The sequence below is a fragment of the Corvus kubaryi genome, unplaced genomic scaffold, assembly GCF_017639235.1.
Source record: "Corvus kubaryi isolate FWS band 111438036 unplaced genomic scaffold, C.kubaryi_AGA036_p1.0 split3-73, whole genome shotgun sequence".
Lineage (NCBI taxonomy): Eukaryota > Metazoa > Chordata > Aves > Passeriformes > Corvidae > Corvus > Corvus kubaryi.
The window spans coordinates 41,766,586-41,788,048 of record NW_024582091.1 but is presented as its reverse complement, the minus strand read 5'-3'; the positions used below and the strand labels follow the sequence as shown (position 1 = coordinate 41,788,048).

Below are 21,463 nucleotides of genomic sequence, written 5' to 3'. Positions count from 1 at the left end.
GCCTACCTGTATTCAATTTTCCATACTTGTAGGTTTTATTACCTTTTTTTTTAGTTATCTATTTTGGATATTTTGGAAGCAGATACAAGCAATGCCTGCAGTGAATCAAATAAAATTTCATGGTTCTCATAACAACTATCACTGTGTTGTAACTGCTACTACACTAAGGACTCAGTTCTTTGAAATGTAATACTAATTTTGATCGCACTGTGGCTGTACGAGCGCTCCCTAAATAAATAAGGAACACAATTTATCAGAGCACTAGTTCCAGCAGAGTAAGTTAACACACATCTGTGTGGATACTGTGGGAGATCACTGCTGAGTGGTATCTCATTAGACTGAAGGTCATCAGTTAGATTTTCTGGTGAAGTATTACTCTTCCTGAGTTGGCATCAGAACTAGTAAGCAATAATTGCAGGTAACCAACAGAAGGAGTTACAAATACAATTTGTATGATCCATATAGTAATTTCACAGTTGTCTGCTTTTCAAAACCTTTTTGAAGTAGATAGAAGACGTTGCTGGAGCTGTAATGGAGTGGACTTTGCAGTCAATAGGCTAGGCACCCAGCCAGTTTGTAATTCAGTGAGACACAATACGTTATCTGTTTTGACAGTCTTCATGGCTAAATAGTCTGGCTCTTGTAATACCTAACTGTGTTTATAAATAGAAATGAAGAAGTAAAATGGCTGATCTTGACAGCAAACTTTGGATATGGCCAGAGTTCACATGTGTTTCTTCCCTTCATTGGAGTGGGAAGAACAAAGTAAGCTGATTGAGTTAACTGGAACTTGAAAAACATCTCCGGCATGTGTTTTCCTTGAGGTTTCAGTAACGCATGAAGAAATGTGATATTTATGAGCTCTGCAGTGAGATTTGTAAAATATATTGGTTTTCGCACCAAGAAAAACAATCATTTTAGTGGCAAAATGGTAGACAGAGCATTCACGAAGGCCTGTACTCAGAACAGCGGCTTTCCAGTTTACATGTTGTGTGGAGAAGGATGGGACAGGAGGAAGTAGTCCTTGTTTCTGATTACTATTCCTTGCTCCAGATAAAGTATTTTAGCAGATAATTTTCCTGGTGAAATACAGGCAAAGGGCTGGAACCTCAATATAAGTTCCAAAGACGTCTGTGGGCTCTCTCCTACACTAGCACAACTTATCAGGAAAGGTGGGCATCATACCCTTTGACATTGTCAGTAATACATATCTTCTTGAAGACAGGAATTATTCTTTAAGCTCATTTTGGGTTGAAATGGGTGTAGAAGGTGCATCTGTCAGCAAGTAATGCACTTTGATACTGCATAACAGTTGATGCCAAGAATTTGTCTTTTCCTTCCACCATGCAGTTACAGTAAGCAGTCCCAAAAGTTAAACACTGGATTCCTTAAAGCTGCTCTTTGGGCTTCAAGCTGTGAGCGCTGATCTCACACAAGAAATTGACTGAGATCACTTAAATTCTTCGTTTATGTGCCTTGCAGGAGAGGTTGGGATTCCAGACATACTTCTTCACTATATTCAGTTCATTTCTGCTTTAATTTCATCCCACTTTATGGTCTGCTCCTTGGAAATTAGTGTTGTGTGAGAGCTGTGATTTTCACTTTAGCCAGGTGTCTAAAAACCCTGTGCAGTGTTGCACCTGAACCTCCTGGTGAATACAGGTATAATCCAAACCAAGCTTTCCTGAGTGTAAACAGAACAGCCCCTTGTGGTGGTGCTCAAAATCCAGGTGGACTCAGCTCATCTCTGCACTAAGTACTTGGCCTTGCCTTCCTTACACAGGGGTGGAAGGGTCCAGCGCCCTGGTCATGCTCTGTCATGTAAAATTTGTAACACGTCTTTGAGCCAGGATTCTTGGCTGATTCAAAGCTAGAGGTTGAATGTGACCCAGTCTCGCTGTTAGTCAGAACTGAATGTCTCAAGACAGGCATGCTGATAGGGGCTGGTCAGCAGCTCTGCTCCAGGACTCTGGTGTGAAGGTTCTTGTTGAGTGGTTACAGGTGGTCTGGACTGGAGAGGTTTTTTTGTTCTGTTGCAGGGATGTCTGGGCCTGGTGCTGCAATGGGCTACTGCCAACTTATAAATAAATGGGCACGGCCCAGAAACCTCCAACATTTATGAACATTATCTGAGTAAACAGCTTTCTTTTTGTGTTGTGAAGAGCAGGGCAGAATACTGGAAAGTATTTATTTACCAAGTGTTTTGGGAAAAGAATATGTATTCTGCAAATCAGAATTAGAGTTACCTTACATAAAATCAGACAGTGGCATCAGATATATTTACTTGGACCAATGCTCTTACACTCTAGGGTAATGTTTTAAATCTGTGGGGCATTTCATTGTGGCCAGCTTATGTGGTGGTAGACTCTCATTTTGTTAAGAGACCATTCTGGTTCATGTTACACACACGTTGGTTTACGCGTTAGCTAACACTCTTACGTTGCTGTTGTCACTGTTGTGGCAGTAAGGTCAGTCTGACCAGGTGATGATAGGAGTCTCCACGATAAGTACCCTTGTAACAGTGTTTTCAGCTCGTTTGGATGAGAACCTCCCAAACTTCTGGTTTGCTCCAGCTGGCCTGTAGTTCCGTGTCAACACTCCAGTGTATGCATGATGAGTTTCTAGTTAAAATCGTCTCATCTGTGTGCAAAAAGTTGTCCGGTTCAATGATGTATGTATCTCAACAGATAAATAGTGTCTATTAGTTCACCATTTACTCCTATGAGCAGAGCAGGACCCGCCTGGGTTGTTGCCAGGGCTGTTGCGAACTCCCTGCCTCCCCAGTTCCTGACATGCAGTTGATTATCTTGTTAACATGGACTGGGACTGCCTGTGGAGTTCTTTTATCGATTCCTCAGACCTCTGGTGGAGCTGGGACTGCCCAGGGCGGGTTCCAGTAGCTATCAATCAATTATCTCATCTGTACAGAAACTAGCTGGGGAGTTCCCGGGACTGCCCAGGGAGTTCCTGTGGGTGACTCAGCACACCCAGCATGTGCAGGGGCACAGCCTTTGTCCCCAGCTGCATTACAATTACAGCTACTCTGTTAATTTGGAGTGCATGTGCATGTACCCACCTGGTGCATGAAGGTAGGAGTGTTGGGAGGACCAAGCAGTTTCGCAGAGGCCAGTTGATGGTATTTCCTGCTGTGTCCTGCTCAGCTGACCAGTAGGCTGTGTTCTTTGGTAGGCATAGATGCCTTTTTTTCCATCCTGGGCTGCCGTGTTTACAAGCTACTACAAAGTGCTTTTCCTGCCATGGAAAATCAAAACCACCATGCTCACTGTCAGCAAAGTCTCTTTACTGGAGTAATTTGCTACTTTCTTACCAGCTACAACAGGTGTTGTTTGAACCTTCTGTTTCTTCGAGAAAAAAGGGCAGCCTATTATTGAGTTCATAGTGCTTACTGATAAAAAAAAATATGTTTATTGCTGATGGAGAACATCTAAATCTCATGGGTTTGGAACCTGGTGTGATGTCAGGTAGTTGTTATAAAGTGTCTTCCCCTAATGTGTAAGGGGATGTAAATTTAAACTTCCATATAGTTAACCTCCTTTTTCTTTTGCAAATGAAATGAAAAGTAGTGAGCAAGCCAGAAGGGCAATAAACAGACATGTCTGAAATGTTAGTTTGGAAACTCAAGGAACAGTTAAAGTAGGTTAGAATAAAAATGAGTGAGAGAGGTTTGAGCTGTGTCTGTGTTCATGAGCATGTAAGGCAAGATAGGGCTCCATGCTGTTTTCTTTTTCAGGCCACTCTCTCCAAAAACAGTCTCCAGGGAGCAGACAGGGTGGTTGTGCATCTTCTGCTCAAGTGACCTGTCCTATGAGGATGCTGAGAAGCTAAGTGTACACCACACTGAAATTGCAGCACATCAAACTTACACAGAGCAAAACAAGGGGAAAAATTAAAAATACATATTCACTATTAGCTGTTAAAAATAAATTTTTGCTGTATGAATTATGATGTAAGAATGGTGAAGGTGGGAGTGGTATAATGGACAAGAAGATCTCCAAAGGTGTTAGAGACCTTGGTTACTTTAGTTTGTCGGCAGAAATAGATCAGCTGGTCATAATTACAGTATCTAGCTATGAAAGACAATACACTAAAGCAGGTCTTTGAAAACTCTGATCACTGTGAGCTGCGTAAGAGGAGAAATATTTGGATTTATGCTAACAGTAGTATGGCTGCATTTGGAGGGAATGAAAAGGTGTGTGCCTTGGAAATGGCTGGTTCTATAAGAGTGAGTGTAGGTGCATGGCTTGATATAAAGCCTGGAGAACTGCATAGGGGTCAGGACACCTGAGTTCATCCCCGGGGTCCCCTGCTGCCTTGTTGCCTTGGCCAACTCAGTTCCCTGCGCCTTGCTTTCACCAACAACAATCAGGAAACAAATACTTCATTTCCTCTGAGATTGATTCATGAGAAAGACAATTAAAGCAAGGAAGTGTTATCATCTGTGGTTGGAATGCCACACACCTAGTGAATGCTTAACTCCCGCTTGTATTATTTAATTTAAATGCAGTTGGTTTATATCAGGGGTTTTCCCATGGTTTCTTTAGAGAGGTAAGATAATGAGATTTCTTTTTCTCCTGAGATGCAACTCTTTAGAACAGTGTCTTGCTTGAAGTGTTGTGTAAAGAGTAGTTGTGTTTATGAGGACAGTATAACACGTTAGATCACCTTTCATTGAACCACATGCTTTATGATTAATGTACAAAATTATGTCCTGCCTTTTTTTCAAGTGGAGCTTGAATAGCAGCGTCCTTTGCTGTGGTCTAATTGCAGAAAATCCTTATCTTAGTAATAACTTTATTTATGAATGTACTTTACTTACCTGTCATAAATTACACTTCAGCTGCTGCAGCAGTGCACGAAGGGAGAAAAGTTTAAGCAAAAGCCAAAGATGAGCCTGATCAGAGATTTGAGCTGTTTTTCACAAAGTGGGTTTGCAACTGACTTATTTGTGTATTGTTGGATGAATGAAGAAATGGGATAAAGCCCTCAATGTTTCCTTCCCGTACCTTCCCTGGAGAGAAAGAGAATTGCCCAACTGAGATGGTATCACTTAAAAGCCTGTCTTGCTGGATTGATGTGTGGAGTCATTCATCACTATTTTCACAGTGCTCAGGAAACAGACCTTTAAAGCCTTTTTTTTTTCCTACAGCCATAGTAGGGCAGCATTGAGGTTGCTGTATCTCAGAAGATTGTAGTGACTTTCTCATTTGCATTTCCAGCTTTGTCACCATGTTGCTGAGATACATTTGTAATGGCCTTATCTAAATTCAGCAATTTAGAAGACAGCTATAAGCTTATTCATTAAAAAGGGAAGAAATGGAAAGCAAAATCAGTTACTCTTTGATCTGTCAAAATTGCTTCCTTGTAGTGATTTTCAAACTGTATTTCTAAACATGAAAAAGCTGGTGCAATGCAGAAGTTTCTGGAGTTTTAAGAAAACCATTTTTTGGACAAAGTTTTGTACTTGATAAAAAATGTAGTTACTTTTTTGGGGTAATTAACTTACAAGCTGCTAGGGGCTTTCCAGCCATGGGAAACCCTATCCTAATGCTCATTTTAGCACAAACAGCTGAAGAACAAATCTTACCTTCTTAGCTATCTATCCCAAACATTGTCTAGAGAGCTGCTTTTCCTGCCTTGACTGTAAGGGCACTGCTGCAGAGAGTGTACCAATCATGCTGAAATGTGTAAAATTATCATTTAAGCCAAAATAATGACATAACCTTCTGAGCAGTGTATAATCCTAATAAGATTAAGCTTTACCAAAGAAAAACATAAAATATATAACTTAATAAAATCATAATCTATTCTGAATAAACTGTATTATACATGTTCACTGAATGGATTATATAAATTTAATGAAATTACACTGTCTTATAAGCAGGATACAATAAGTAGTAATGGCAGCTTTTCTATTCACAATATAAGAGAGCAAGGAAGAAGATGGGGATTATTAGAAAATTAGTTTAGTCAAAACAATTAAAAAGATAAAGATAAAAATAGAATAATAATTTCTTAAGTATTGCAACAATGAGCTTCATGCTTCTTTGAGTGTATTAGCCAAGATCAAAGTAAGATATATGAATCTAAGAAGAAGACTGACGTGGTGTTGGAGAAGAAAGACACAGCTAATAAAATTGCAAAAGGTTCAAGAAAATGTAGTAGTTTCTCCGCATCTGTTCCAATTTTTATTCATATTTCTTTAGTACATTGTATATTTGTCCATACCATCTCTTCATTTGATATGTGGTAGTGGATTCCAGGCTGTTAGCACTTCTGAGCCAGATGGCATACACTCTGTCATGCTGAGATCGTGTTAGAAATGTCATCTATGAAACTCAACTGAGACTGAGTAGCACTTTAAAATGAATTCCTCAGTTGTCCACTGTGGATTTTTTCTTTTTTTGCTTGGTGTATTTCACCCATGTAAAAAGAATAAAGATGCTTTTTTTGCTGTCAAAAAATAAAGCATTTCCAAATATTTTTGATGGTGTACCAAATTTCAGTTTAGTTTGCTGTAGTAAGGAATATTTGTCCTTACAGAAGCACTAAAAGTATTATGAAAACTGCTTTTAAAATTATGTTAGCACAAATACATTACCTCTCCAAGAACTGTGCTGCAGAGTTTTGGAAACCTTTACAAGACAGTCAAGAATCATGCTAAGACAGAATGGTCTGAGACTTAACCTTTTCAGTAAATGTACCAGAATAAGGGATTTTCCCGGGTTAAGTGGAGGGAAGATGAAGACAGAAAGGAAGAGCCTGTTGAGTTGCTTTTTTGCCTGTCCAGATTAAAACACATTTTTTATTCCAACAGGCTGTATTTTAAAAGGCATCTCTCCTCATGGAAACACAAGATCTTGTTACCTTACACAGCTTGGTCCCCATTCCACAGCTCCATAATAGGTGCTTAAGCACTACGAATTAAACAGTGTAGTACATATAAAAACTAGACGCAAGAGTCAAACAATTTTTTCTTTCATGCATATTAATTTCATAGTAGATTTTATTCTTTTGTATATCTGTAAAATCTCAGTGGTTTAAAACCCCATCCTTGGTTATATTTGGATAGTACTGGTGGGCTTCAAAGAAAGAGACCACAGGAGGTTATGTAGAAAGTAAAGGATTATATTTAAAGGAGTCCCTGAATTTACATCATTTGGTAAGGGATTAGGCATGTTTTGTAAGTAGATTTGTATCATATGACTAAACCATGACAATGAAGGTGGATTTCCTACTAAGGACTAGTCTTCATGTGCAACATCCTGAGTAGAAGAGCCGTCCCCCCACTGAAGGCTGTAAAGGGAGACATGAGTCATTAGCTTGGGTAAAGGCAGTGCTGGACATTTATAAGGCTGTGCCTTTATCCAGTTGTCTGTTCCGATAGAAATAAGTGTCATGTTTTACTAGTGTAGTTTTTAGTTCTAATTGGTGTAAGTAAAAGAGACAGGAGGAGTAGAAGAAATACGTATTTCAGGATTCCTAACCAGTAACAATTCAAAGTGAAATAGAAGGCATTTGCATTAACTATTCCTTTGGCTTATTCTGTTTTCATTGCCTTGTCTGTTACTTTTCTTCTCTCTGTGATGTATTTGTTTTCTGAGGCTATTGGCTTTTGATGGACCAGGGGCTGTGTTCCTTTTCTGTGTTGAAGTGGCGTATGGTGTTGAAAACTGCTTAAGGAACAAAGCAACCTAAAACAACCACAGCAGTGCAGCTGGTGTGGAAGAAGATGCAACACGAGCTTTGCCCGCTTGCTTCAGCTTGCTGTCAATGAATCTTCTGGGGTGATGCTTCTTTTTTACCCCGACCTTTGAGATACGAGTCTTTTTCCCTTTTCCTTGCACAGAAATAATGATTCCGGGTAGCACACAGTGCTTTTCATGGTGCTTGCACCTTAATTAATAGTAGGTTTAGTGGGTAGATGTATTACACTGTATTTTTTGTACTTAAAAGGCTGCTGCTTCTTTCATTTATTTCTTTATGCCTCTCTGTCATTTGTCTGTAAACACAAAGATTTGCCTTTTTCTTATCTGAAGTCTGTAGCTTCTTTGATACTAAGATTTAGTACTTGATTATGTGTTGTCCAGCTTCTGCTTGCTATTATAACTAATAAAGATACAGTGAGGCAAGGAGAAGTGACAAGAATAAATCAGTGTGCTTGTGAGTAATGGTGGAATGGCAATGGACAGGAAGAATCAGTCGTTCCATGCGATCAAGAACAGTAATATATTTATTAAGCAGCTATGACCCATGACTTCATTCGAAGCATTTTCTATTACAAATACCTTGTTATTCTCCACCTAACCTGGACTTGCTCTGTATGTTGCAACTACAGATAACTGAGCTGTTGTTACAGGATGCAGGCTGTCCACACATGCCTGCAAACAGCCCAATACACAACAACACTTGAAACAGTCTTAACTGCTGAAGCATAGTTCATTTGTACAGCAAATAATGATGTCTAGAGACTGGAGAAATTAAAGCTAAGATGACAGTGAGCAGTAATAGATATTCCAAAGTTATAAATAATTTTCCGTTGTTTGAAGAGGAAAATCAGACCATGTTCTGTATATGACATTGTAAAATCTGAAATACGAGAGGAATTACAACCTTCAGCAACTTGATTTTGCATGCTGGTAGAGCTAAACTTCCATCTTCTTATGGAACTACAACATGTATCTTAAGCCTGAGTGGTTTGATGGGTCAGGTTATGTCTGCTCCCCACCTGCAAGCTGGTGGCCCATCCCCAGGGAGGTGATGCCCTGCAGCTGGGACTGGCCCTGTGCCACTGGCTGCCCTGCTTCTGGCTGGGGATGGGATGGGCCCTGACTTCCCCCTGCCACTCCCAGCCCCCAAGGATCAGTGAGGCCTCCCTGATCCCCTTCTGTGAATTAGTCATCCTATAATATGGGTTATGTTTGGTTACTTAGTGCTTTTTTGTTATTTCTTGTGGATTTTTTGAGTGTTACTCCCATGTTTTATTCTGGCAGTGCTGTCTATTTGCCAGCCTAGAGTGATGCCTTATTTCATAAGAGGGCTACATGAAGTAAGTGCTGTTAATCTTGAAAATGATAACTTGAGGACAGTGACTTTTCATAATCACAGGTAGGCAGAGGAAAAAATACCTTTGAGTAGTAGTAGTGCTTGCAGAGACTTTTCCAGTTCGTCTGCCCTGAGCTCTGAGGACGGCTTCTGATGATGAGAGCGAACTTGAAAGAGAATGAAATCTAGATTTGGTGAATTTAATGGGGGGTTTTCTGTCTTGGTAAGACTAGTAACTGAATTTTCATAACATCCGTTGTGCAGAGATCTTGTCTACACCATGGAGCTCCATGGCATGGGGGAGAAGGGAGTCTTCATGCCCTGGAAATAGGTTTATGAGGAAATAGGTTTTCTGTTTGACTCTAAGAAGTCAAATTAGGGGGAGTATGAGGAGGCTGTTAGCTGCAGTCCTGAAATGAACACCTTGTGCAAAAACTGTCCTACAGAAGCAAGTCGTTATCTTCTTGTAGTAGACAGACACATACAACTAGTTTATTCTAATCGTTCATAGGAACAATCTTTTGTGATACGTAATTCAATACATCTCACTGTTTGAGAAGGTTTCTGGGCTGCTTGGTTTCATCCTGTTTATGCAGCAACTTAACGTGTTTTCTCTGCTCTGAGTTTTGTGTGCTGATATCCTTTAGATGGCCCTTGTTATTACATTATCACAGTTAAAGGTACTGTGGTATCAACTCTAGTGACAGTGGCCCCTTTAGGCTTCTAGGAGAAAAGGGGGTTAGCAATAAGTGCTTTATACCTGTTCAGTTATTTTCTTGGGATTGCATACTCTGGTTAGAAGTTTCTGATTCTATCTGTACTATCTGTACTATCTATCTATACTCTTACATGGTATAGGGAAGGTGTGTCTGTTTTCTGTCAAATTTGTCATTTTCTAAATCACTGTTTTACTTCAAGCTCTAGTTAGAGGCAAAACTGGAAAGTATGTCCTCTGAAATGCTGTTCTTGCTTACATTTCCAAGAGAAAAAAAAGTCAGCTGTTTGTTTAACAATGTGAGGATGTCTCATGTACAGATTGATCACCTGCGGATTTTCGAAATAAGGTCTCTTTTGAAAATGTGATCCTAAATCTGAGGTAACACCAGGGCACCTTGGAGAACATTGTTTAGAGGGAGCTTCTGCTTCCTTGCTGTGATTTTTTTTCACATTTGTTAGACAGCAGTCACACCGAGGAGCATGGACTTTGAAAATTCATTTCATACAAAAAACCACCAGTACCTGCATGCTATGCTTTTCCTATGCCAGGCCCAAAAAGGATGTAAATCATTACTGATTCTGTTTATTACTGTAATGCTGCTGAGACTCATGCAGCTCTGGAGGTCCTCACTCTAATCCTAAATGTTGATAGGTGTCAGAAGAGTTTTCTTGTGCATTCTAGAAAGGAAAGGAAGTAGAATGAATGGAGTGAATGTATGTACATTATTTGTATGAATAAGCTGTAGCTGTTCCTCCCTGAACACTGCACAACTTTTTCATTGGCTCTGAATGTTCTCAATAAAGATGTAATTTTCTCTTTCCTGTATGGATTTTTATTTGTTAATCTTTTTGTAGAATAGTCTGCTTCATACTGACCCTTTGAAGTCTTTGGGTATTTCCCTTTAGGAGTTTTCACTTATTCCCAGTGATATCATTATATTTTCTCTTGAAGCTCTGTGTTCGTAACAGGATAATAGGGAGAGAAGTTGTTCGGTTTGTGATTGATTAGTGGATATGCAATCTCAATTCCCTTGGAAAGTGGGCGTGTGATTGTTTGAGTCTGTGTTTCTTTGGAGAGGGACCATTTCAGGGAATCATAGTTAGAGCTGCAAACAATCCATTAGTCACTCTTCCAAGCCCTGCCAGCATAATACTATTCCCTGCAGTACATTATTGAGTGTTTTGTCCAATATCGGTTTGAGTGACTCAAGCCATGAGGCTTCCACCACTTCCTCTGAGAAACTATTTCATGGTCTGACAGAGCTCACTGTTAGGAAATATTTCCTGGTACTCAGCCTAAACTTTTTAACACCCAGATTGATCTCATTACTGTTAGGTATACTTTTTCCCCCAGTTCTGTCTTGTTTGGCATTCACACTCTTGAGTGAATAGTAGATGGTATCATATCTCCTCATAAGTCAAGTAAATGCATAATTAGTTCCTCTATTTCAGCTCTCCAAATAGGCCATCTGTTTGGTGGAAAGCAGGGCTGAGTATGGGAAGATTTTTTTCTGCTAAGTGCTTGTTTCAAACAAATAATATGAAAAAGTGCATTAGGAGTTCTTAGTAGCTCCAAAAAGCCCCAACTTACATTTAAAAGGCTTTTCAAAAATTATGTAGAAGATTTTAACTTTTCCAAGCAGTCATTTGAAATAGTAATACCTTTTTCTAGCGCAGTATACAGCTCTAGCACTAATAGTCTGTCACATCTCACAGCTTCAGGGAATGTTTTGTAATGTTGCTTCATCTATTTATCAAGCAAATTCTATGTAGCTACAGCCTGGAGAGGGGAGAGCAATGGCAGCAGAATTGCAAGCACATCCAGGGGCCATTTGAATGTTTGTCATTTACAGCTTTACAGCCAGAATTTACAAGTGTTTGGGTCATATAAGGATTGTTGAGGAAGGAAATGTACTTTAATCCATCCAATCATTACACATCTCTGGATTTCTTCCTAGTAGCCAACATCTGTTTGGTATTTCTTTCCTTCCATCCTTCCTTCCTGCCTGCCTGTCTGCCTTATTATAGTACAAATTCTGCAAAGATGTATGCAGATAATAAATTGTATTTTGCAGAATCTGGGTATGTGCTATTCTTATTTCTTATGGATGTTCTTCTGCTTAGTCAGAGACTCCTAGTCAGTGGAAAATTTAGGTTTACAGTAAGACTTCTAAGCTAGGACTCCATGCTTGCTTTGAAAAACATACTGTATTAATTTTAAGCATATGTTTATGTTTTTCGACGAATTACTGTGTAATTTGGGAACCAAGCCCATGTTTTGTTAATTTTTTACCTGAGATTACCTGATGTGTGTGGGTTTGTGACCCGGGCTTCCAGCTTGGGGAGTAAACAAGCTGCATGCACTTCTCTGAACTGTACTAGAAAGGATGTGTAAGTCCTCAGGCAAGAGCATTCCTAAGCTAACCTATTACAATTTTACTAAGCTAATTAAGGGAGGAAAAACGCAGTGATCAAACTAAGATCAAGTCAAGTTTAAACCAAATCAGTGAGTTCAGGTGATTAAACTAACAATTTAATATAACAGATAATCTTACATTGCACACAAATACGTAAATGCAAAAAAGGAAAAGTTAGGTAAATGACAGTCTGCCATTAGGAAAAGAAAGTGAGTAACTCCTGCAGCTTTCTTGTTCTATCATTCACTACCTGAGATGAAGTAGAGATAGATTTGCTGAAGCCAGGGCCATGTGCTTCTGTCAGGAAGTCTCAAGCACTTCATGCACTGTAAGGTGGAGTGTCTGGGGCAGGCAGAATCTCCAAGACAGACCTCCTGTCACAAGGGAAAGAAACACTCATTTCTTTTTCTTTCCTTTTATCTCACAGGGAGCATTCCTCACTTTTTCCGCCTCAGAGGCAAATGCTTTGGGGATGAGTTGTATGGAGCGACACAGGAAGGGGTGGCTGCAGTTCAGTCCCCAGCAGGTGGCACATATCACGCTCTGGGGTGAGGGTGGAAAGTTCCACCTCTGGCATAGTCCTACCACTCACAGTGATTCCCCCTGTAGATGAGGAGCAAGGTGCATGCAAGACTTTGAAGCACACGTGGCTTTTATGTGAATAAACTCTACCCATATTTAAGGGACTGATGTATTCCCACTCCTCGTGTCAGTTCTGTGGCAATATCCTTCATGAGTGCCTGTGTCTGACGTGCTCTCTGCCAAAGGGCTAGTCTTCTCTATTGAAGAGAAGAAGAAATGGGGGGAGGAACACAGAAAGATCAGGATCTGTTCAAGAGTGTGTTCCCCTTCCATGCAGGTTATCCAGGCCGTCTTCTTCGGGATTTGCGTCTTGACTGACCTGTCCAGTCTTCTCACTAGAGGGAATGACAGTCAAGAGCAAGAGAGGCAGCTGAAGAAACTCATTTCCCTCCGTGACTGGATGATGGCTGTTCTAGCTTTCCCTGTGGGAGTGGTAAGTACAATTTTACTCTGTGCATGTCTTTGCAAACTGGGTGAACGGTGTTACTGAATGTTTTCTTCCTGAAAAAGCCATCACCATGCAAAAGACTACGGAGAAAGGCAAAAATGGTAGAGATGATTTTATTACTCTCTTGTTTTTCACAGGTGTAAGGGAACAGAATATACAGTGTGCTGATGAAATAATTTTTGGTTTGTTAAAAAAGAAAGATATGTTACAATAGGAGCTTGATTGTACAAGTAATTTTAAATGTGTATTGTACCAGCAGCATCTTGAGATTCAGTTTAGACTTTTTCTGCACTACATGTCATCATCAGGAGTAGTGAAAGTGCTGACTGTGGCATGTTTTACACCATAATGACCTGAGGGAATTCGGGCTGTAAGCCACTTCAACATGGGCAAGAGAAGCAAAAGTCCAGGTTGGTCCTTGTTAGTTCCATGGGGTATTCAGAGCTGGCAGAAGAATTGAGGTAGAAAAAAGGCTTTTTGTTAGTAATGCTAGAAAGCACACAGAAGGTATGTGGGGTTGACATATCTTCTTCAAAAGAAAACTATTCTTTGGACCAGGCCTTGCTCTGCTGGGACACTGCATGTCACTTGCAATGACGAGGTGCTCAGTGTCTCTACATAGCTTATAAAGCAGCTGAAAATCCATAATTTTATGAGTTTTTACATGGAAGTGTCATTTATGTCAGTCTAGTTCTACGCTTAGGTTGCAATACAAAAATGTGTGAACATTTCATTAAAAGTACTGCTTTTATTGTAATTCAGGATCAAACTTTAATTCTCTTTTATTAAATTCATTGTACAGTAGTTTAAAATAAATTCACTAGAAGCAAATTTTTTATGGACTATTAGAGAGCTGTATGAGATCTTTAAAGTTGTGCTTTCACAAAAGCTGATCACTTTCTGTCAGTTAACAGCAGTTAGCATACCAATCTATCATTTATAATTCCATATATTCAGAGATGCTTCATTAGAATTTAATTTCACCATTTATGTGGAATTTCACAATACATGAAGAAATACAGAATGCTTTCGCAAAGTTACAAAAGGGAAAGCGTATGTGAAACTGCAGGTACTTCTTTAATAAAAACCCAGCTGGTAGCCTTCCCTTATTATACTTGCTGGCCTGCCTTTTGGGAGCTGCCATGATTCATGTTGGGGTAGCAGACTGCAGTTTTCCGGCAATGGTAGAGGAGAGTGGGTCAGCTAATACAGCTAGTAGAAAATCTGCGCATAGACAAGTTTGCAAATATGCATTTTATGGGTGCAGAGATTTATGTTACATTTGTATTTCTAAAGGAGATGGGGAGTTAGAAGTAGTTGTTATTAGTAACAGATGCTTTTCCTACTGTGTTGGTAGTAGAAGTACAAAAGGAGAGCAACATCACTCTATTTGTCTGTGTTTAAAGTATTAAAGTGCCTTTTTCACTCTAGAAGTGTACTCCTTCACTCGCATGAAAGCACGCCCTCTTTGGCTGTCTCACACCTCTCAGGATTCAGGGATTTTTTCCTGCCACCGTTCTAGCTCCATACTGTTGTCTCTGTGCACCTCCGCTCCTGCAATGCTCCTGACCTTGAAACTTTTCAAGATGTTGGAGAATTTCAGCTTCACTTTGTCTTGGCAATTCTGAACATTTCTTTTCAGGCAATGTTTCTCTTGCCACCAGTACACGAAGAATCCCAGTTAGCCACTGCCTGCACTTCAGGTGTTGCTCAGCAGTTACATATTAGCAGTTCCCGAGAGATGTGTTGTGTACATGGAGATAGTTGCTTTCCCAAGGGTTTCATACAAGAACAACTTGTGTCTTAAACATAGCACGGAATGGCCATGTTCATCGTACAGATATGCTCCACTTCCAAGTGTGACTTTTCTGTGGTGAGAGGGAACAATTGTTTACCACTTTACATCTTACAGAGAAATCCTAAAAGGGTTGTTTTCATTGTTATTTTTTGTGCTGGCTACTGAGAGACAAACAGCAGCACCTCACAACTTTGCACTGGTGTCAGCTCCTTCCTGAAACCTGATGCTCACCAGCAGCAGAGATCTCACCACACTGCAGCTACCACTTGCCAAAGCCTGGCCAGTGCTTGAGAGACTGCTAGGCACTGCAGGCTCTGCTTTGGAGGGATTACAGATAGGAAGAGCACAGGGCCCAAAAGCAGCAAACATCTAACGCAGATTTTGTCATCTGAAGAGCTATTTATGTGGAAGAAAACAGTGAAATTTTGCTATGATGGAGGTTCTTGTTAGAAGGAAGTTATTAAACACCAGAGTGTCTGCAGGAAAAGAGTTAAAGAGTTCCCTCGTTTCTCATATTAACAGCTTCCTCACTCCAGAAAAAAAAAAGGAAAAAAGGAAAATAATCTGAAATGCAAACTTTCTTTCCTTGAGACTCACCCACCTAGCTCTCCGTGGAGCTTCTCAGTGTTTTCCAGTAGTGACACAAGGGAACCTTCACACATAAAAATGGGGCGGATGTGAATAAAATCTTTGTTGGGTTTCTAATGTAACAGTATGGTCATGCTTAAGTACTTGTCAGTTACATTAACATCTAAATTATTTTTATTGCTCAGTGTTTTACACAGGGCATGTTTCGGCAATAATGCAAATACTAGGGGAACATTTTAAAGCCTAATAACTGCAGCTTTTCAAGAGCAATTCACCACATTTTTTTCTGTATTTCCTGCTTACTGGAGCTCTTGAGATGACTTGTTCTGAAAAACAGATGAGAAAAGAGGTTTCCACTCCCAGGTCAAACAATGATGTGTGAAAAAAAAATGCAACAAAGCAAAGTTTTTCATTTTTAGTACTTCCTAAAAAACTATTACATACAAACCGTCTGGGAAGTCTGACCACCAGCTTCCTCCCACCTTCCAAAGGAGGGGAAGAACAGCCCGGGGGTAAACAATCTCTTTTTGTGGCTTCACAACGAATCAAGTCTTGCAAACAAATCAAAACTTGAAAAATCTGTGCAGCAAATCACATCTCTCCAGTGTTGTGATATGCATTGCATATCTTCAGGGGCTCTGAATAAACTGAATTGCCAGCCTATATTTCACAAGAGAGTTAAGAAATAAACATGAACCTCTTCTAAGGACATAATGGCTATTATTTACCTATTGTTGCTCTTTTTAACATGACTCTTTAGAGAATCAAATCCGAAATCAACAGATTAATTTTCTATGCAGTAAAGCCTTACGCTACAAAAAGTCTGTGGGCAGCGCTTCCTAGCCCCTTTTTAGTTCTTGTAAGCCTGCAATACTATTCAAATGCCTAAGAGATTAGGAAGCATCCACTGACGAAAATTGCTTGCCTAGGTATTTTAGAAGTTCATTACCAATTTTCATCAATAATTACTTTGGCTTGCCATCCCTTTATCTGTGTAAAAGAGATATATATTGAGAGTAATTTACACTCCTAGAGTAATGTGAGACATGCTTAAAAGTCAGACATTTCACCAGTGGTTTAGCTTATCCCTACTTTTTTTCTATTTGTTTGACATAGATCAAGTTTCCAAGTTTCTATAGTTAATTAGTGTTTTGTGTAAACTGTATATGGTTTTATTAATATGTTTCTTGTAATTTGTACCGAACAAAAGGAAGAAGAGATAAAACAGGCATTTCTGGTTGTTTAACCCTGTGTTTAATAGAAGTAGGAAGAACAAAAATTGATCTTGTTACATATTAAAAGAGAGATTACTACCTAGAAAATCACAAACTCTACCACAGACATTTTATATCATGTAGCATTAATAGCTATGTTTGAATCTGCCTCTAAACTGACTAGAATTACCTTGTTTTTTCTGTTACACTTTTATGGGTTTAAAAACCTGTGATACAAAGGAGGGAATGCCAGGCATGCTTTCTTATTTCATGTTTCTCTGTACTGGTAGAGTCAAAAGGAAAGCTGATCACCCTTCTGTAGATCATCAGTTATGCTGATCTGTGATCTTATGCCAAGAAAAATGTGTAGGCGTTCTGCAGTTTCCTAGTTACCTCGCTACTTGACCAGACTACAACTTAATTTTATTTCCATAACTGACTCAACCATGCAAAAAATCTCTCTTCTAGATTTTAACCTCATCTGTTGTGATGAGATGACTGGTGATGGGAACATTAGTGAGTAGTGGTACAGTTGCCCCCTGAAGTCTATTTTCCAAGAGGGGTTTTCCCTGGTTTTTATTTCCCACCCCTTGTGATTTCTGTCACTGGCCTTTTTCAAATATCTTTGGTGTATTGCTGTGCTAGCTCTCAATCCCACCTAAAGCCAGTACCATGCCAATTTGTACCAACTGTGGTCTGCCTTTAACAACACTTTTCTTCGAGATGTAATAGCTCTAACTGTCAAAGAAGTTCACAAACAACATATTTATACTTGCAGTTAACCACAAATGTCTTGGGAGATAGCCAGAAAGCTTACCTTTAACTGTACTTAAAACAAATTGTGTCAGGGTCACAAGGGTTGGGTGTTTTTTTTCTTTGTCATTAGCCATCCAGGAAATGACTGAACTGTGCAGCCCAGCCAAAACCAAAAACACATAGTGTAGGAAAATAAAGTTCCACTGGGTTCATTCTTCATTTCCATAACATTTCTTGGTTGGACTCATGTAGAAGTGCGAATTATACAATTCTTTTCATTGGCTTTACTTTCTTAGTTTCTCTTTGCTTCCATTTGTAGTGTTTTGACAAAGCCATTTGATTTCTCTTTTGAATATCCATCCGTTTCCCAACTTGTCCTTTAAAATTTTTCTCTTGATAGGGTCACATGCTGTTCTCTTGTCCTGTGAAGCTTCAGAGACAGAGGACAAACACTTAAGGAGTACCTCCTTAAGTGGGAAGACAGCATTTTGTTTTCAGCCTTACTTTTTTTCTGCTGCTGTGTATTTGCTCAGCAGTCTTTCAGATGCCTGTAATAAGTGAGCTATTCTATATTTTCAGGTTCCAAGGTCTTCTTGTAAATTCGAGGTTTCCTTTGGTCTGTAATGACTGGACCCTAGACAGATAATCATTACAGACAGAATCATTACAGACCCTAGACAGGATATGCAGCAAACGAGGGACTTCTCTGTTCTATACATTGCTTAACTTTATGTTTAACCAGTATTCACTATCTTTGCAAAGCTGGCAATCTCAGGAGGCTCCTGTGCAAAGAAATGTAAAAACAATTGCTGGTGCCTGTTTTCTTCCTTGAATTCAATGCCTTGAGTTCATCTACAGAGGAAATGGAAGGTAATATTTGTGCCATTTTGCCTTGGGAACAAAGGAAAATAAAATATTGGGCTCCCTGAAATTTTTCTGCTTCATATGAGCAGCCTATTCAGCCTGGCATGTGAGTATAGTACATTGATTGTCTCCACAAGAGTCATGAATTGTGCCACAAGGAGGGCAACATGAGCACAAGAGCCACAGTTCTGCGTGAGGTTTACGTAAGTGTGAGAGACCGGAGGAAACGAGTCCTGTCTCAGAACAACTAAAGGGGGGGGAGGAAGAGGGGCAGGGCAAGTCCTGCATAGGTGGGATGGTGCACTGCTCCATACCTCACCCCCCTGAAGCCTCTAATCCAGACCCAGACTGGATATTAGCCACTGGCACACATAGGTATAAAGGGTGCTGGTGTGGCAGAAAGAGAAGTGGGGAGAAATTCCGAAAAGTGCAAGGGCCAAAATGATATCAGTTGGATGGGTAGCAGCCTATCAGAAGGGGGATCATCCAGCCCACATCTTAAATAACCAAGTAGACTCCATCACTCCGTTAGCTGTCTTAGCTGAGGAAAAGGAAGCAGAACAAGAAGAGAAATGGAGATATTTATTGGAATGGCTGCATGTGAAGCATGCAGCTACTCTGGAATGAAAGACTTGTTAAGAGAGATGGTGGTAAGTAGAGGATGGCCTGTCACCCAAAGGGTTTATGAAACAGTTATTTCTGTCTGCAGCCAGTGCTGCACCAGACTGGAGAAACACCCCCTGCAAAATCCTCCCCTGCACCTAAGGACGGGAAAGAGGTTGTGGGAAATCTGGCAGGTCGACTGCATTGGTCCTTTTAACAAATCAGGAGGAAAACAGTATGTGCTGATGGGAGTTCAAATAGTCTCAAGTTTCATGCAGGCTAAAGTGGTGGCATGGTCTACAGGGGAAAGTACTGTGAAAGGATTAAAATAATGGTTCAGTTTCCTGCCTAAACCAAAATCAATGCAATCAGATAATGGTAGTCACTTCACAGCAGGAATAGTCCAGGAATGGGCAAAAACTGAAGGGATACTGTGGGTGTTCCATACCCCCTTCTATATCTACAAGCCAGTGGGATAGTTGAAACGACAGTCTCCAAAAATGGTTTTTGAGACCTCAGGATCCAAAGTGGCCTAATCAACCATGGGACACTGTGACCAAAGTCAGTGACCTGTTGAGAATAAGTGGATGTCCATGACTTACAGCATTTTGCCCCATGGCACCTACCACCCCTTCTGGAAACCAAGGGACTGATGATCCCTGGAAGCCCATACGTTTTCCAGGTCAGCCAATGCTGGTAGGCCTGCCAACTATTGGGGAAGTCCTGCTGGTCTTAAAGACACCCCATAACATGTATGCATGGGTAACCACAGATGCTCATGGCGGAGAACACAAAATTAACACCAGATGGATAATTCCTTCATTTTAAAACCAGTCGTAGTAGGACCGAGTTTTCTTTGCTCACTCCTTTTACAGGTATTCCATGAAAAGATGTGGCTGTGAGATGATGAAGTGGCAACAGGACTGAAGATTTACACAGTTCTTCGCTGCAGTGATTTTTGTATATATTTTTACCTTAATATGTTTTGTGATGTTTATATTCGTGTGTGTTTTGTCTCAGTAGTTTTTCAGTATGTGTATAAATGTCACAAGCATTGTCTTGGGCTGTTTGTGTCTCCTCTCTGGTTGCCGCTGCAGGTGGAAAAGATTCCTTCCTGAATTTAGTTTGGAAGCTCAGACAGGATTCCATATGATTATGAAATCAGATTTGTATACCTCTTCCTGCCTCCTCAGAGCAAGGTATAAAATTACTTTGATTTGAGAAGGAAGTGTAGTTTGATGCCAAAGGAACCACATGCAGTAGTGGAAAGCAATGTATGAATTGTGATCATACAGAGAAGGGGGTTGATGACAGAGACTGAAGTGGCAGCTGGAAAGTTTTCTCCAGCTGTAGGCAAAAAAGTCATAAGAAGGTCAAGATGTCAGAAGAAAGAATTTTGGATTTGGAAACCAGTGAAATGTTTAGTAAGTTAGGAAGGTATTTGGTTTGAACCCAGGACCCTGACTAGAAAAATATGAAAGTAGATAGGAATGGCTCGAGTTTTCATTATAGCTTTAATCCCCCTGAGGCAACCAGACTATTATGTTGTAGAACTTTTATTTGATGTAACTTTCCCATGGTGCACCCTGATATTCCCCCTTATCCTGGAATTTGGATCTCTAGCATTGTAATAAGATAATTGATTCTAATATGGGTTCTGGAGACCCCCCTGAAACCACGCTGGTGGAAGAAGTAAGGGTGGTAATACGGGAAATGTGTATTTGTTTGGGTTGCAACAACACCTGGACTTTTAAGATTACCAGCTCCAAAATGTAAGGCAGACTAACTGTTGAAAATTTGCCTATCCTTAAGGTTTGTATTTTTTGGTGAGGTGTGCAATCACATTGCAATAGAGAATCTTAAATTGGACTCACTAGGCCATTTTGGAGCTCAATTTACAAGTCCAGCAAGTATCAAAGACGGTTTTATAAAACTGTCTAATCCTTGATAAATTGTTACTAAATGGGCAAGGAATATGTGAAATACTGAACCTCACCAGAGGGAAATGCTGTTTTAAGATGCACAAGCAAAAGTGAAGAAAACCTCCAACCAGTCTGCTGAACTCTTCCAGTCGCTGCAGCCAAAAGACTGGTTTCATGAACTCTGCCCCAGGTCCTGATTTGCATCTTTCTTGCCATCTCTGGAACTCACGGGGTGGGGGATGATGGCTTGCATAGGGTGGAATCTCTTTACTGACTGGACCTATACTTTTGATTATTGAAGCAGCAATTGTCCGCTCTTTCTTGTACATTTTCTTCTTTTTCCTCTACTTTTTTTCTCCCTCTCTGTGCTAGGTTAGAATCCCACCACTGCCACCATGGAAGAAGAAGATCCTGTTGCCCATTGTTCTGGTCTCAGTCACTGTTTTGAGCCTCAGGGTCGTGTGAGAAACTGGAGAAAATGATTACTGCCT

At 40.1% G+C, this 21,463-nt stretch overlaps 1 protein-coding gene across 1 annotated transcript in view; it reads left to right on the top strand.

The window, feature by feature from the left end:
• Positions 1-21,463, top strand: part of AIG1 (androgen induced 1) — a 129,975-nt gene that overhangs the window by 23,558 nt on the left and 84,954 nt on the right. Inside the window, exon 2 of the mRNA XM_042017031.1 lies at positions 13,057-13,212. Coding sequence (XP_041872965.1) covers positions 13,057-13,212 — 156 coding nt within the window. The remainder of the gene's footprint in view (positions 1-13,056; positions 13,213-21,463) is intronic.